Source organism: Sphaeramia orbicularis, chromosome 1, assembly GCF_902148855.1.
Source record: "Sphaeramia orbicularis chromosome 1, fSphaOr1.1, whole genome shotgun sequence".
NCBI lineage: Eukaryota > Metazoa > Chordata > Actinopteri > Kurtiformes > Apogonidae > Sphaeramia > Sphaeramia orbicularis.
In genome coordinates, this window is record NC_043957.1 from 7,805,065 (window position 1) to 7,815,975 (window position 10,911).

Here is a 10,911-nt window from a genome sequence, read left to right on the forward strand (position 1 = left end):
CGGGGGGGGGAGAAGGAGGAGCAGGAGGAGGAGGGGAAGAAGAGGAGGAGGAGGAAAAGGAAGAGGAGGAGAAGGAGTGGGAGGAGGAGGAAGAGGAAAAGGAAGAGGAGGAGGGTAGGAGCAGAGGAGGAGGTGGAAGAGCAGGAGGAGGAGGGAAAGGAAGAGGAGGAGAAGGAGTGGGAGGAGGAGGAAGAGGAAGAGGAAAAGGGAGGAGCAGCAGGAGGAGGAGCAGGAGCACTGTGGTGCTGCTCATTGTGGCGCAGACAGAGGAGGAGCCATGTATCTCCAGTCCTTTATTCTCATGGTCCTCATTGGACACAACAGTCACATGGGTTTGATGGAGGCGGAGCCTTTGAGTAGAAAACACACAATACACACAATTTAAAGTCTATGACAAGAGCTAGAGCAAGAATCTGATCTGAAGCTACTGTCAGATTCATTTCATATTTTATCTGTTTCTTCTTTGGGACAATATCAATAAAGTTTGTTTACAGTTCTGACAAATTTAGATTTTTGCATTTTTTACCAGTTTTAAATCTTCTGTTCCTTTCCTTCTGCTGGTCCATCTGTTGATGGCTTAGAACATGTCAATGGTTCCAGATATCAGTCTAGTTCCTATTGGTCACTGATAGAAGTCAGATATAGACTGTGATTGGATGAGTTGAGTTCTCCTCTAGTGATGGTCCTGCCCACTTCTATAGATAGATTGATCTGCATCCAGAACCACAGGACTGGAACATAGAATAGAACCAGGACTGGAACACAGAACAGAACCGGGACTGGAACAGAACAGAACAGGGACTGGAACATAGAACAGAACCAGGACTGGAACACAGAACAGAACCAGGACTGGAACATAGAACAGAACTGGGACTGGAACACAGAAACAGAACCAGGACTAGAACATAGAACAGAACCAGGACTGGAACATAGAACAGAACCAGGACTGGAACACAGAGACAGAACCTGACAACCTCACACATTCAACTGGTTCTGATCCACACAGAGCACAGGTAGCATTAGCATGAGCGTACCTTTTATTTAACTGTTTTATGCACCTTCAGTTTGGATGTGATTGTCGTCTTCTGTTACTTTGTTTCATCATTGGTCTTTGTTTTTGTCAAATTGCTGTTTCTGTTGCTACTACAGCAGAACCCCCCCCACCCACCCCAACGGGATAAATAAAGGTCTTGAAACTTGAATCTAGACGTGTACGGCTGTTTGATGCTGTGTCCTATTCTGAAACATGTCCTTGTTTTTGTTTGCCCGTAGGCTACAAGTGTGAGGGAGGATCAGCTTCTGGTCACCGTCCTCCCAGGTTTACCCACGGCCGCCGAGTTCTTCCTCCTGCCTGACAAACAGCTGACCGACGGCAAAGCAGACAAGACTGCAGCGCATTTAGAACAGGTGAGACCACAGTGCTATCACCCCTGGGAGTTTATAATCAGAACAGGAGAGACCGCAGGGTTGTCGTCTCTGGAAAGTTTATAATTATGCTGCATTCCAATCCACTGGTAAATCCTGTTTTTCCAACCTTCTACCGGTGAAAATGCACTGGAATGTCAGTCAAACCTGTGACTTCCCACCTGTGAACGTGTACTAGATTCTCCGAGTTTCGAGTTCTGATGTCACGTACCAGTGGTGCCCCCCCATGGATGTGGTGTTTATGCAAATTGTTTATTAAAACTAGGTATTGTTCTGACATTATTTATGTGCCAATGTTCTGCTAATCAGCAGTTGCTCTAGCGTTAGCTAGTTTTCAGTCCAATTGAGTGCAAGAATAAATTAATACCAAATACGCATCCGAATATACAAATAATATAAAGGTAGAACTGCTTCTCTTGTCTTTTGTGCTGTTTTTCCTCTTCTGTTTCCCTCAAATAAGCAAAGAACAAACACCTTTGGTGATAGAAATGACTAAAAATGAGCATAACGTACGGTCCACCATGCTGGTTTGTTTACATCTAACTCCCACAATTCCTTGCGCTCAGGCAGTTTGGCGTGACTTGCCCGGAACATTACAAAGTCATGAGTCGTGGTTTGAAGTCGTGACTTACGGGCTCAAAAACAGGCCTGGAACACAGCATTAGAACAGGAGAGACTGCGGCGCTGTCACCTCTGGGAATTTATAATTAGAACAGGAGAGACTGCAGAGTTGTCATCCCCAGGAGTTTATAATTAGAATGGGAGAGACCACAGCACTGTCATCCATGGAAGTTTATAATTAGAACAGGAGAGACCGCAGCATTGTCGTCCCTGGGAGTTTATAATTAGAACAGGAGAGACCGCAGCATTGTCATCCATGGAAGTTTATAATTAGAACAGGAGAGACTGCAAAGTTGTCGTCCCTGGGAGTTTACACATAGAACAGGAGAGACTGTGGGACTGTCATCCCTGGGAGTTTATATTTAGAACCGGAGAGACCGCAGGGAGTTGACAATTAGAACAAGAGAGACCGTGGCGTTGTCATCTCTGGGAGTTTACAATTAGAACAGGCAAGACCGCAAGGAGTTTATAATTAGAACAGGAGAGACCGCAACATTGTCATCCCTGGGAGTTTACACATAGAATAGGGAAGACTGTAGAGTTGTCATCACTGGAGTTTATAATTGGAATGGGAGAGACCGCGGCACCTTCGTCCCTGGGAGTTTACACACAGAACAGCAGAGACCTCGGCGTTGTCATCCCTGGAAGTTTATAATTAGAATGGGAGAGACCGCAGTGTTGTCGTCCCTGGGAGTTAACACATAGAACAGGAGAGACTTTGGTGTTGTCATCCCTGGGAGTTTATAATTAGAATAGGAGAGACCACAGTGTCGTCATCCCTGGGAGTTTACACATAGAACATGACAGACGGCAGTGTTGTCATCCCTTGGAGTTTATAATTAGAACAGGAGAGACTGCAGTGTCATCATCTCTGGAAGTTTATTATTAAAACAGGAGAGACCGCAGTGTTGTCATCCCCGGGGGTTTACACATATAACAGGTGAGACCGCAGTGTTGTCATCCCAGATAGTTTACACATATAACAGGAAAGACCGCAGTGTTGTCGTCCCTGGGAGTTTATATTTAGATCAGGAGAGACCACAGTGCCGTCACCCCTGGAAGTTTATAATTAGAACAGGACAGACTGCAGCGTTGTCATCCCTGGGAGTTTACACATAGAACAGGAGAGACCACAGCATTGTCATCCCTGGGAGTTTATAATTAGAACAGGAGAGACTGCAGCGTTGTCGTATCTGGGAGTTTATAATTAGAATAGGAGAGACCACAGCACTGTTATTCCCAGTTACCAAGAAAAGTAAAAAAAAATAAAACGTGAAATCCAAGGGGAAAAAAAAATGAGAAACCTGGGGAAAATAACCAAAGAGAAAGAAACTTCTGAGAAACCAGAGACAAACACCTGCAGTTCTTTGGTTGTCCAGCAGATGTCAGTCTTGGCCCACTGAAGCACGTCCATGGAGTTAAATGAGTCTAATTGTAGAACACGCCTGAGGAATCTGTGCAATAGACTCATCAATAAGCCTGACAAGTATGAACAAGTTATCAGGGGAATGACTTTCAACTCCCTCCAGTCACATCCTGTGGGGGTGGGGGGGAGACTGGAAAGAGCCTGAAACCCAGACAAAGACAGTGTAACGGCTGATCGTTGCTTAAATCACACGGCGTAGGAAGATGGAGCGGCTGATCTGTGAGTTCCAGATAATGACTGATGATGGGATGAAACGCTTCTGGAAAACAGAGGAAATCAGTGGCAGTTTTATTCCTGTTCACACCTGGTCGTTGGCCTGAAAGCACCCCCCCCACACACACGAGCTGGCAGTAAATCTTCATTTGAGGCTGGCGTGTTAAAAGTGTGGAGCGCAGCGGCCTTATTGGAATGTGTAATAGATGGACTGACCCTGGTGCACTGTGGGAAAAAGGAATGAGTGGTAGCACAGTCTAAATTTAAACGAAGGAGCAGAAGAGATTCCAGAAATGAGTCGTATCACAATTAATCTGGTAAATGAGGCAGATGTAGATGAATGAAGCCTGAGCTCAGACACAGAGTGAACGTACGCAGAGGAAATGGAAGGTTCGGTTCAGTTTGGGTCAGATTGGACCGGTACAGGTGGAAACAGAAGAGCTCAGACCCAGAGTGAACGTAGGTAGAGGAAGTGGAAGGTTCGGTTCAGTTTGGGTTGAAACAGAAGAACTGCATGTGGACGTGTTTGTGTTGGATTACAGCCTCAGGGTGGAGAAGTGGAAGGAATGAAATCCTCTAAATGCATTAAGATGTGGAAGGGGATGTGAGGCTGGGGGGGTGGGGGTGGGGGGTTAATCTGCCTGATTTCTATCAAAGTTGTGCTGTGGGTGCAGAAGGTTAGGAACACAGATCAGGTAAGTCTGCATCATATGAATTATGCATCAGACCAAAAGGTTCCACAGACAAAGACTCCGACGTAAACAGAGCAGCTCAGCTCAGATGGGGGGGGGGGGTACAGATGATGCAAACTAACAGCGTTTACCTCTGCATCAAAACAGACCTGATGTGTATTTTTAACCCGTATGTGAAAAAACACTGTGCACTGTTCAATTATGAACTTATTTAGATTTTCTTTTTGATATAATTCTAGAGAAACATTTTTTAAATTAGTATTAATTGTGCGACACTTTTGATTCCCAGATGTATCGTCATCTAACTTGGACTTGAGCTCAAAGGTTTTTTTATTTAATGTCGAACAGATACTAACCACAATTAATAATAATAATAGTATAATAGTAATAGTAATAATAGTACTAACAATGACAATAATAAACAATATTAATAATAATAATGACAGAACTAATAATAGTACTCATAATAGTAGTAGTAGTCATAATAATAATATTAATAATAATAACAATAATAATAATAATAATCTGGTCCTGTGGGTGCTTTAGTCTTTTCCATCCCGCTGTTAAACCGTGTGTTGACCTGGTGTCACATTCATCAGGGTTCAAACTCTATATTTGCGCTCATTTATGAGGCTGACGTGTTCTGATGTGTGCGACTGTCGTGTGAAGCCCTGCCTCTCTGATGTGTTGTTCCTCCTGTTTGTTCCACCTCAGCTCTCAGAGGTTCTACTCAACGCCTTAAATCAGAACCTGGTGCAGTTCACGTTGCGGCCCGGAGTCCAGGTCACGGTGTACGCCGCCCATTTATCAGCAGGTAAACCCCGCCTACCAGGAGCACGGAGGGATGTGGAGGTGGACACAGCAGGCGCACTGAGCACACCTGAGGAGATGGACCCGCCCCTCTGATAACCCCCTCTGGTTCCGATAACCCCGCCTCTGGCTCCAATTATCCCGCCTCTGGCTCTGATAACCCCGCCTCTGGCTCTGATTGGCTCCCTCCTTCCTCACTGCTCCATGCTTGACTCCTCCAGGTGCAGGTCCAGCTCCTCCTGGAGGTGCAGGTCCAGCTCCTCCTCCGGGTGCAGGTCCAGCTCCTCCTCCAGGTGCAGGTCCAGCTCCTCCAGGTGCAGGTCCAGCTCCTCCTCCAGGTGCAGGTCCAGCTCCTCGTCCTGGCGGTTTGGACGTTGATGCTGTCCTGTTTGTGTCTCCTTGTCTCTGCAGCGCCCCTTGGACACCAGTCAGACCCACAGCGGCTCTGCCATGCTCATGCTCCTCTCGGTGGTGGTCGTGGGTTTAGCCGTGTTTGTCGTCTACAAATTCAAGAGGTAAAGTGTTGGTCAAATGTCAGGTGTGTGGAACGGAGACGGTGGTGGTCAAAGGTGTGTCTGCACGTCTGAAGGATCTGGACGGTGCAGGAAACAAAAGACCCCTACCCCCAAAAATTACACAGAAATCAACCCAAAACCACCAAAAATTTACCCAGAAACCACTCAACTATTACCCAATAACCCCTAACCCTAACCACCCTGACAGCTCAGGAAACAAAAGACCCATGTCCAGATCCAGTCCAAATCTTGTCCAGATCTAGTCCAGATCCAGTCCAAATCTAGTCTAGATCCGGTCTAGATATGGTCCAGATCCAGTCCAAGTCACTGGTGGTCAAAGGGGTCTGAAGGATCCTGACAGTCCAGGAACCCACAGAGGAGGAGGATCTGTGGGTGTCAAATGTCTGCACCGTTGTCTTCCTCCTCCTCCTCTACCTCCTTTACCTCCTCTTCCTCCTCTACCACCTCCTCCTCCCCCTCTTCCTCCTCCTCTTCCTCCTGCTCCTCCTGCAGTGGAAGTGTCAGTCATGTTTCAGCTCTTATCGATACACAGACACTGACCTTTCCAAATGTTAAAGCACATGTGCACTTTAAAGGGAAAGGTCACGAAGGGTCGCCACGACGACCACTGAATACAACTGCACAGTCACACAGGTTATCTGTTAGCCGTTTGTTATCTGTTAGCCGTGGTTTATCTGTTAGCTGTTGTATCGTTAGCGTTGTTATCTGTTAGCCGTTGTTCTGTTAGCTACAAACACTGATTTACATCCAGACCTGTTTTCATGAAAAAGAATGAACCCTTTCAAGGCCAGCGTGTCACCAGCGCGTCATTCATTTAAACGACTGGAACTGCTATTGACAACATCCACATGAGGGTAGAGGTCTGACTGGCAGAGGGGGTGGAAGTGGGTGGGGCTTAGAGCTGCAGAGTGCAGTCAGTGACAGAGACATGGAAGATTTTTAGAACGTAATTGTATATAATAGTGATGGTGAAGGACCTGGTGGTCCTTAAAGGGTCCCTCCAACAGGATCTGAGGGTGGATGTGGCTCAGTGTGGTGTTCCCCCTGGCTCTGTCCTGGACCCCTTCACTAGTACTTTAGTCTTTCTTTTACTTTAGTCTCTTTTTTAACTTTTTTTTTACTTTACTCTTTTTTTTTTTTACTTTATTCTGTTGTCTGTCGCTCTTTTACTTTAGTCTTTTTTTATTGTAGTCTTTTTTTACTTAGTCTTTTTTTACTTTAGCCTGTTCTGTCACTCTTTTACTTCACTCTTTTTTACTGTAGTCTTTTTACTTTACTCTTTTTTTTTTTTACTTTATTCTGTTGTCTGTTGCTCTTTTACTTTAGTCTTTTTTTACTGTAGTCTTTTTTTACTTTAGTCTTTCTTTACTTTAGCCTGTTGTCTGTCACTCTTTTATTTTACTCTTTTTTTTTTTTTACTTTAGCCTGTTGTCTGTTGCTCTTTTACCTCACTGTAAATCTTTCCTCAAGGAAGATCCCAGGCCTCAACGTCTATGCGCAGATGCAGAACGAAAAAGAACAAGAAATGATGAGTCCGGCGGATCCAACGGTGGCCACGCCCCCCAGCTCACAGCGGGACCTGGTTCATTCTTTGGAGATTCTGGACGCAGAGTCGACTTCGCAGCCCATCGGTAAAGACGGCCTCTGATTGGCTCTTTGGTTCCCTCCATGCTGTTTCATTTGTCCTGCTGTTCTCCTCATGTCCTGGTCATTGGATTCATTCTGTTTGTTCTTGTGTTTTTCTCAGCGGTGACGCGGTCCAGTCAACTGCTCAGTGAAAACTAAAGGACATGAGTATGAAACGCATAAATGTAGACGAGTTCAACTAACCCACTGTTTGACATTAAAACACAACACACAGGGTTCAGTAAAGACACAACCCAATGAAGTTCAGTGAAGACATGACCCAATAAATACAGAAAGACATGAGTGAACCCACTTCAGGTTCTACAAACACATCAACACAGATGTCTGTTAAACCTGGAAGTAGACCTGCAACCGCCACTCTAGTACTGTAGTATTCCACTACTCTAGTACTCCACCACCCCAGTACTCTAGTACTCCACTACTCTAATACTCAACTACTCTTGTACTCTAGTTCTCTAGTGCTCCACTACTCTAGTATTGACTGTAGGTCACAGTGCAGACAGGTCTTCAGTCAGGTGTGGACAGGGTAACACCCCCCCCCATTCCTCCTCAGTGTTGTAGTCTAGTTTATGCACTGGCGCCCCCTAGTGTCCACACCACAGACACCACTGAGGAAAAGAGCAATTAACAGACAATTAATGGAATTGAACCTCCTCAGACCCAGGAAATGTCAGCAAAGTACCAGCTTTTTTTGTTTTTTATTAAATAAGTGCCTTTATTGGAAACATTATGATGCAGTAGTTTTTTCAGATGCAGTTTTTTAAAATTTTTATGGAATGTCCTTTGTGGTGGACAGTTTTCTTTTCTTTTTTTTTTTTTTTTGTATAAAGTTGTGAAACTCTTGTCCACAAATGTGGACAGAAAACCCATAGCTGGGTCTGAGGAGGTTAAGGAAACAAATTCAAATTGTCAGTTAATTGACAATTAACTGACCCCCCCCCCCCCCCCCCCATAGGTCCAGTTCCTGGTTCCGTCTGTCCATGTTGATAATAATAACACTCTAACAGCTGATCCATGTGTTTTCTGCTTCAGTTGTTCCTGTTTTTGTCTCATTTTTCTTCTGTTTTAAAGTTGAATCCTTGTTTTTGAACTCAGTCTTTCTGTTCGTTTTTCACCTGTTTGTTTTTAGGCAAACGTGGTTTGAAACCCACAGGATCTGACATGGGTTTATTTACACAAACCTGTCACATGATACTGTTGCTGCAGAGGGGGCAAACATGTGGACCCTGGGCCAGAACCGGTCCACCAGAACCAGTTCACCAAAACCGGTCCACCAAAACCAGTCCACCCAAACCAGTCCTCCAAAGGGTCTGATCTGGCTCCATTTGATCGACAGTAAAAACAGTCACTTATAAATAATGACAACTGCATTTTTTTTCTTTTTGTTTTAATGCAAAAAAACTTTAATGGAGACAATATATGAAATAAATAAATAAATTCAGTTTAAATTCCACTTTAATCCCATTTATCATTGATTTCCATTCAAACCTGTGGGTTCAGATCAGGTTTATTATGGGATGGATGACAGTTTAAATACAGACATGTTTAGTCACATAAATGCATCCGATTAATGCTGTGATCAGTTCTGTTCAACTCATGTTAGTTCAGGTTCCACATTTAGATCAATTTGACCTCAAACAGACTGGACCAGACTAGACCAGATTGGACCAGACCAGACCAGACTGGACCAATAAAAGCATAAGAACCTATAAATAATGCAAACTTTGTTTTGATATAATAAAAAACATTAAATTATAAGATATTTACATTTACAAACTCTCCTTTCACACAAAACATTTGAATAACCAGATAAAACTGAGATTTCACAGGAAAGCTTAGTGCAATTTCAGTCCTTTTGATTTTGCCTTTATATACTATATAAACAAATGTTTACTATACCCATGTTTGGGATCTGTTTTTTCAGCACAACTTCATCTATATCATCTGTCTATCATTTTTTCACTTTAACCTACTATAAAAACATAAAAGGACAGAAAATACAAAAATATATAAAATCCACTTTGAAAAATGTATATAAATTATTGCATAAATAACACACAGATGCTTAATGAACTTTTTCACAGACTTTAAAAGTGAATATTGGTTCCAAATATTAGGTATAGAAAATTAAAATTGTAATAAATTAAAACTATACTCAAATATTTGAAATAAAAGCAGATCTTTACATAGACATTTTCTCCCCTAAAAGTGTGGTAATCAAACACAATTATCATGATAATTAGAATTTAAACGGTAATACTAACCGTCTGCAATTTTACCGTGGTTTATGGTTCTACCGATAATCGTTCCATCCCTGGTTCTGTGGGTCAGATCGGTTCCGTGTCTGATGGACTGTGTGTTCTGTGTGTTTCCAGGATGTTTGAAACCTCATGTACACGTGCAGTTTTCTGCAGAACTTCCCTCATACGTGGTCTGATCTGTGGACTGGGTCACCAGCACCGGGTCACCAGCACCGGCCGCTCCAGATGCATCATGGATGTTTTTGTACCATTTGGGACTGGATGGTTTGAAGCTTTATAACCTGTGCATGTTCGGACCCACTGACTCTGTTTCAACTGGACAGGTTCTGCTTTTCCCCTCAACTTTAATGGGTCTGAGAAAAACCCCTTAACTTATCAGAGTCCGACCCTCATCCAGAAGGATCTCCAGCATGACCCTGTTCAGCAGGACCAGGACCCCCCTGTTCAGCAGGACCAGGACCACCCTGTTGACCAGGACCAGGACCCCCCTGTTCAGGGTTTGGATCAGCTGTTCGATGCTAACGCTAACAGCGCTAGGCTCTTATTTCTTCATCTGAATAGACTTTTATTACGCATCTTATTGAGGTCACTTCCCATTTATTTAGTAAATACGCTCCAAACCTGTGTTCATTATCCTCCTCAGACCCAGCTATGGGTTTTCTGTTCACATTTGTGGACAAGAGTTTCATAACTTTATACAAAAAAAAAAAGAAAAGAAAACTGTCCACCACAAAGGACATTCCATACAAATGTTAAAAACTGCATCTGAAAAAACTGCTGCGTCATGATGTTTCCAATATAGGCATAGATTGAATAAAAAACCACAAAAGCTGGCACTGCTGACATTTCTTGGGTCTGAGGAGGTTAATAGCAAATGTCCACCTAAACCTATACCCATGTGGATCTAAAACCTGGACCGGGGTCTTTCAGAGCGGTGGGTTCCAGCTCATTTATGGCACAAACACATTTTCTACTGAAAACGTTTACTTCGTTTCTTTTTTCAGATTTTCAGTTTTGCTTTGAGTCCGTTCAGACGTTCGCTGTCAATCTACTGCTTCTGCTTCGATTTAGGACAAATACCACTTTGTACAATGTTTTGGACAGAAGAGACCACCTGACGCTAACTTTTACTCAGAGTCCTCCCTCAGTATGAGCAGAGTTAACCCTCCGGTGTCCAGGTGAGCATATGAAACACACTTTATTAGAGTTATTAAAGGTTAAAGGTACTCAGTACAGTTGGTGTCGGCTGCTGCCTTATCGGTACAGCTGCCTGTCAGCCA

The 10,911-nt window shown here is 43.7% G+C and overlaps 1 protein-coding gene across 1 annotated transcript in view; it reads left to right on the plus strand.

Moving 5' to 3' along the window:
- LOC115429863 (VPS10 domain-containing receptor SorCS1-like) overlaps positions 1 to 10,259 on the plus strand; it is a 64,434-nt gene extending 54,175 nt beyond the window's left edge. Inside the window, 6 exon segments of the mRNA XM_030149652.1 lie at positions 1,273 to 1,407; positions 5,092 to 5,191; positions 5,599 to 5,605; positions 5,607 to 5,702; positions 7,194 to 7,354; positions 9,746 to 10,259. Of these exon segments, the coding sequence (XP_030005512.1) occupies positions 1,273 to 1,407; positions 5,092 to 5,191; positions 5,599 to 5,605; positions 5,607 to 5,702; positions 7,194 to 7,354; positions 9,746 to 9,807 (561 nt within the window). The 3' untranslated portion in view covers positions 9,808 to 10,259.
- Positions 10,260 to 10,911: the final 652 nt, after the last annotated feature.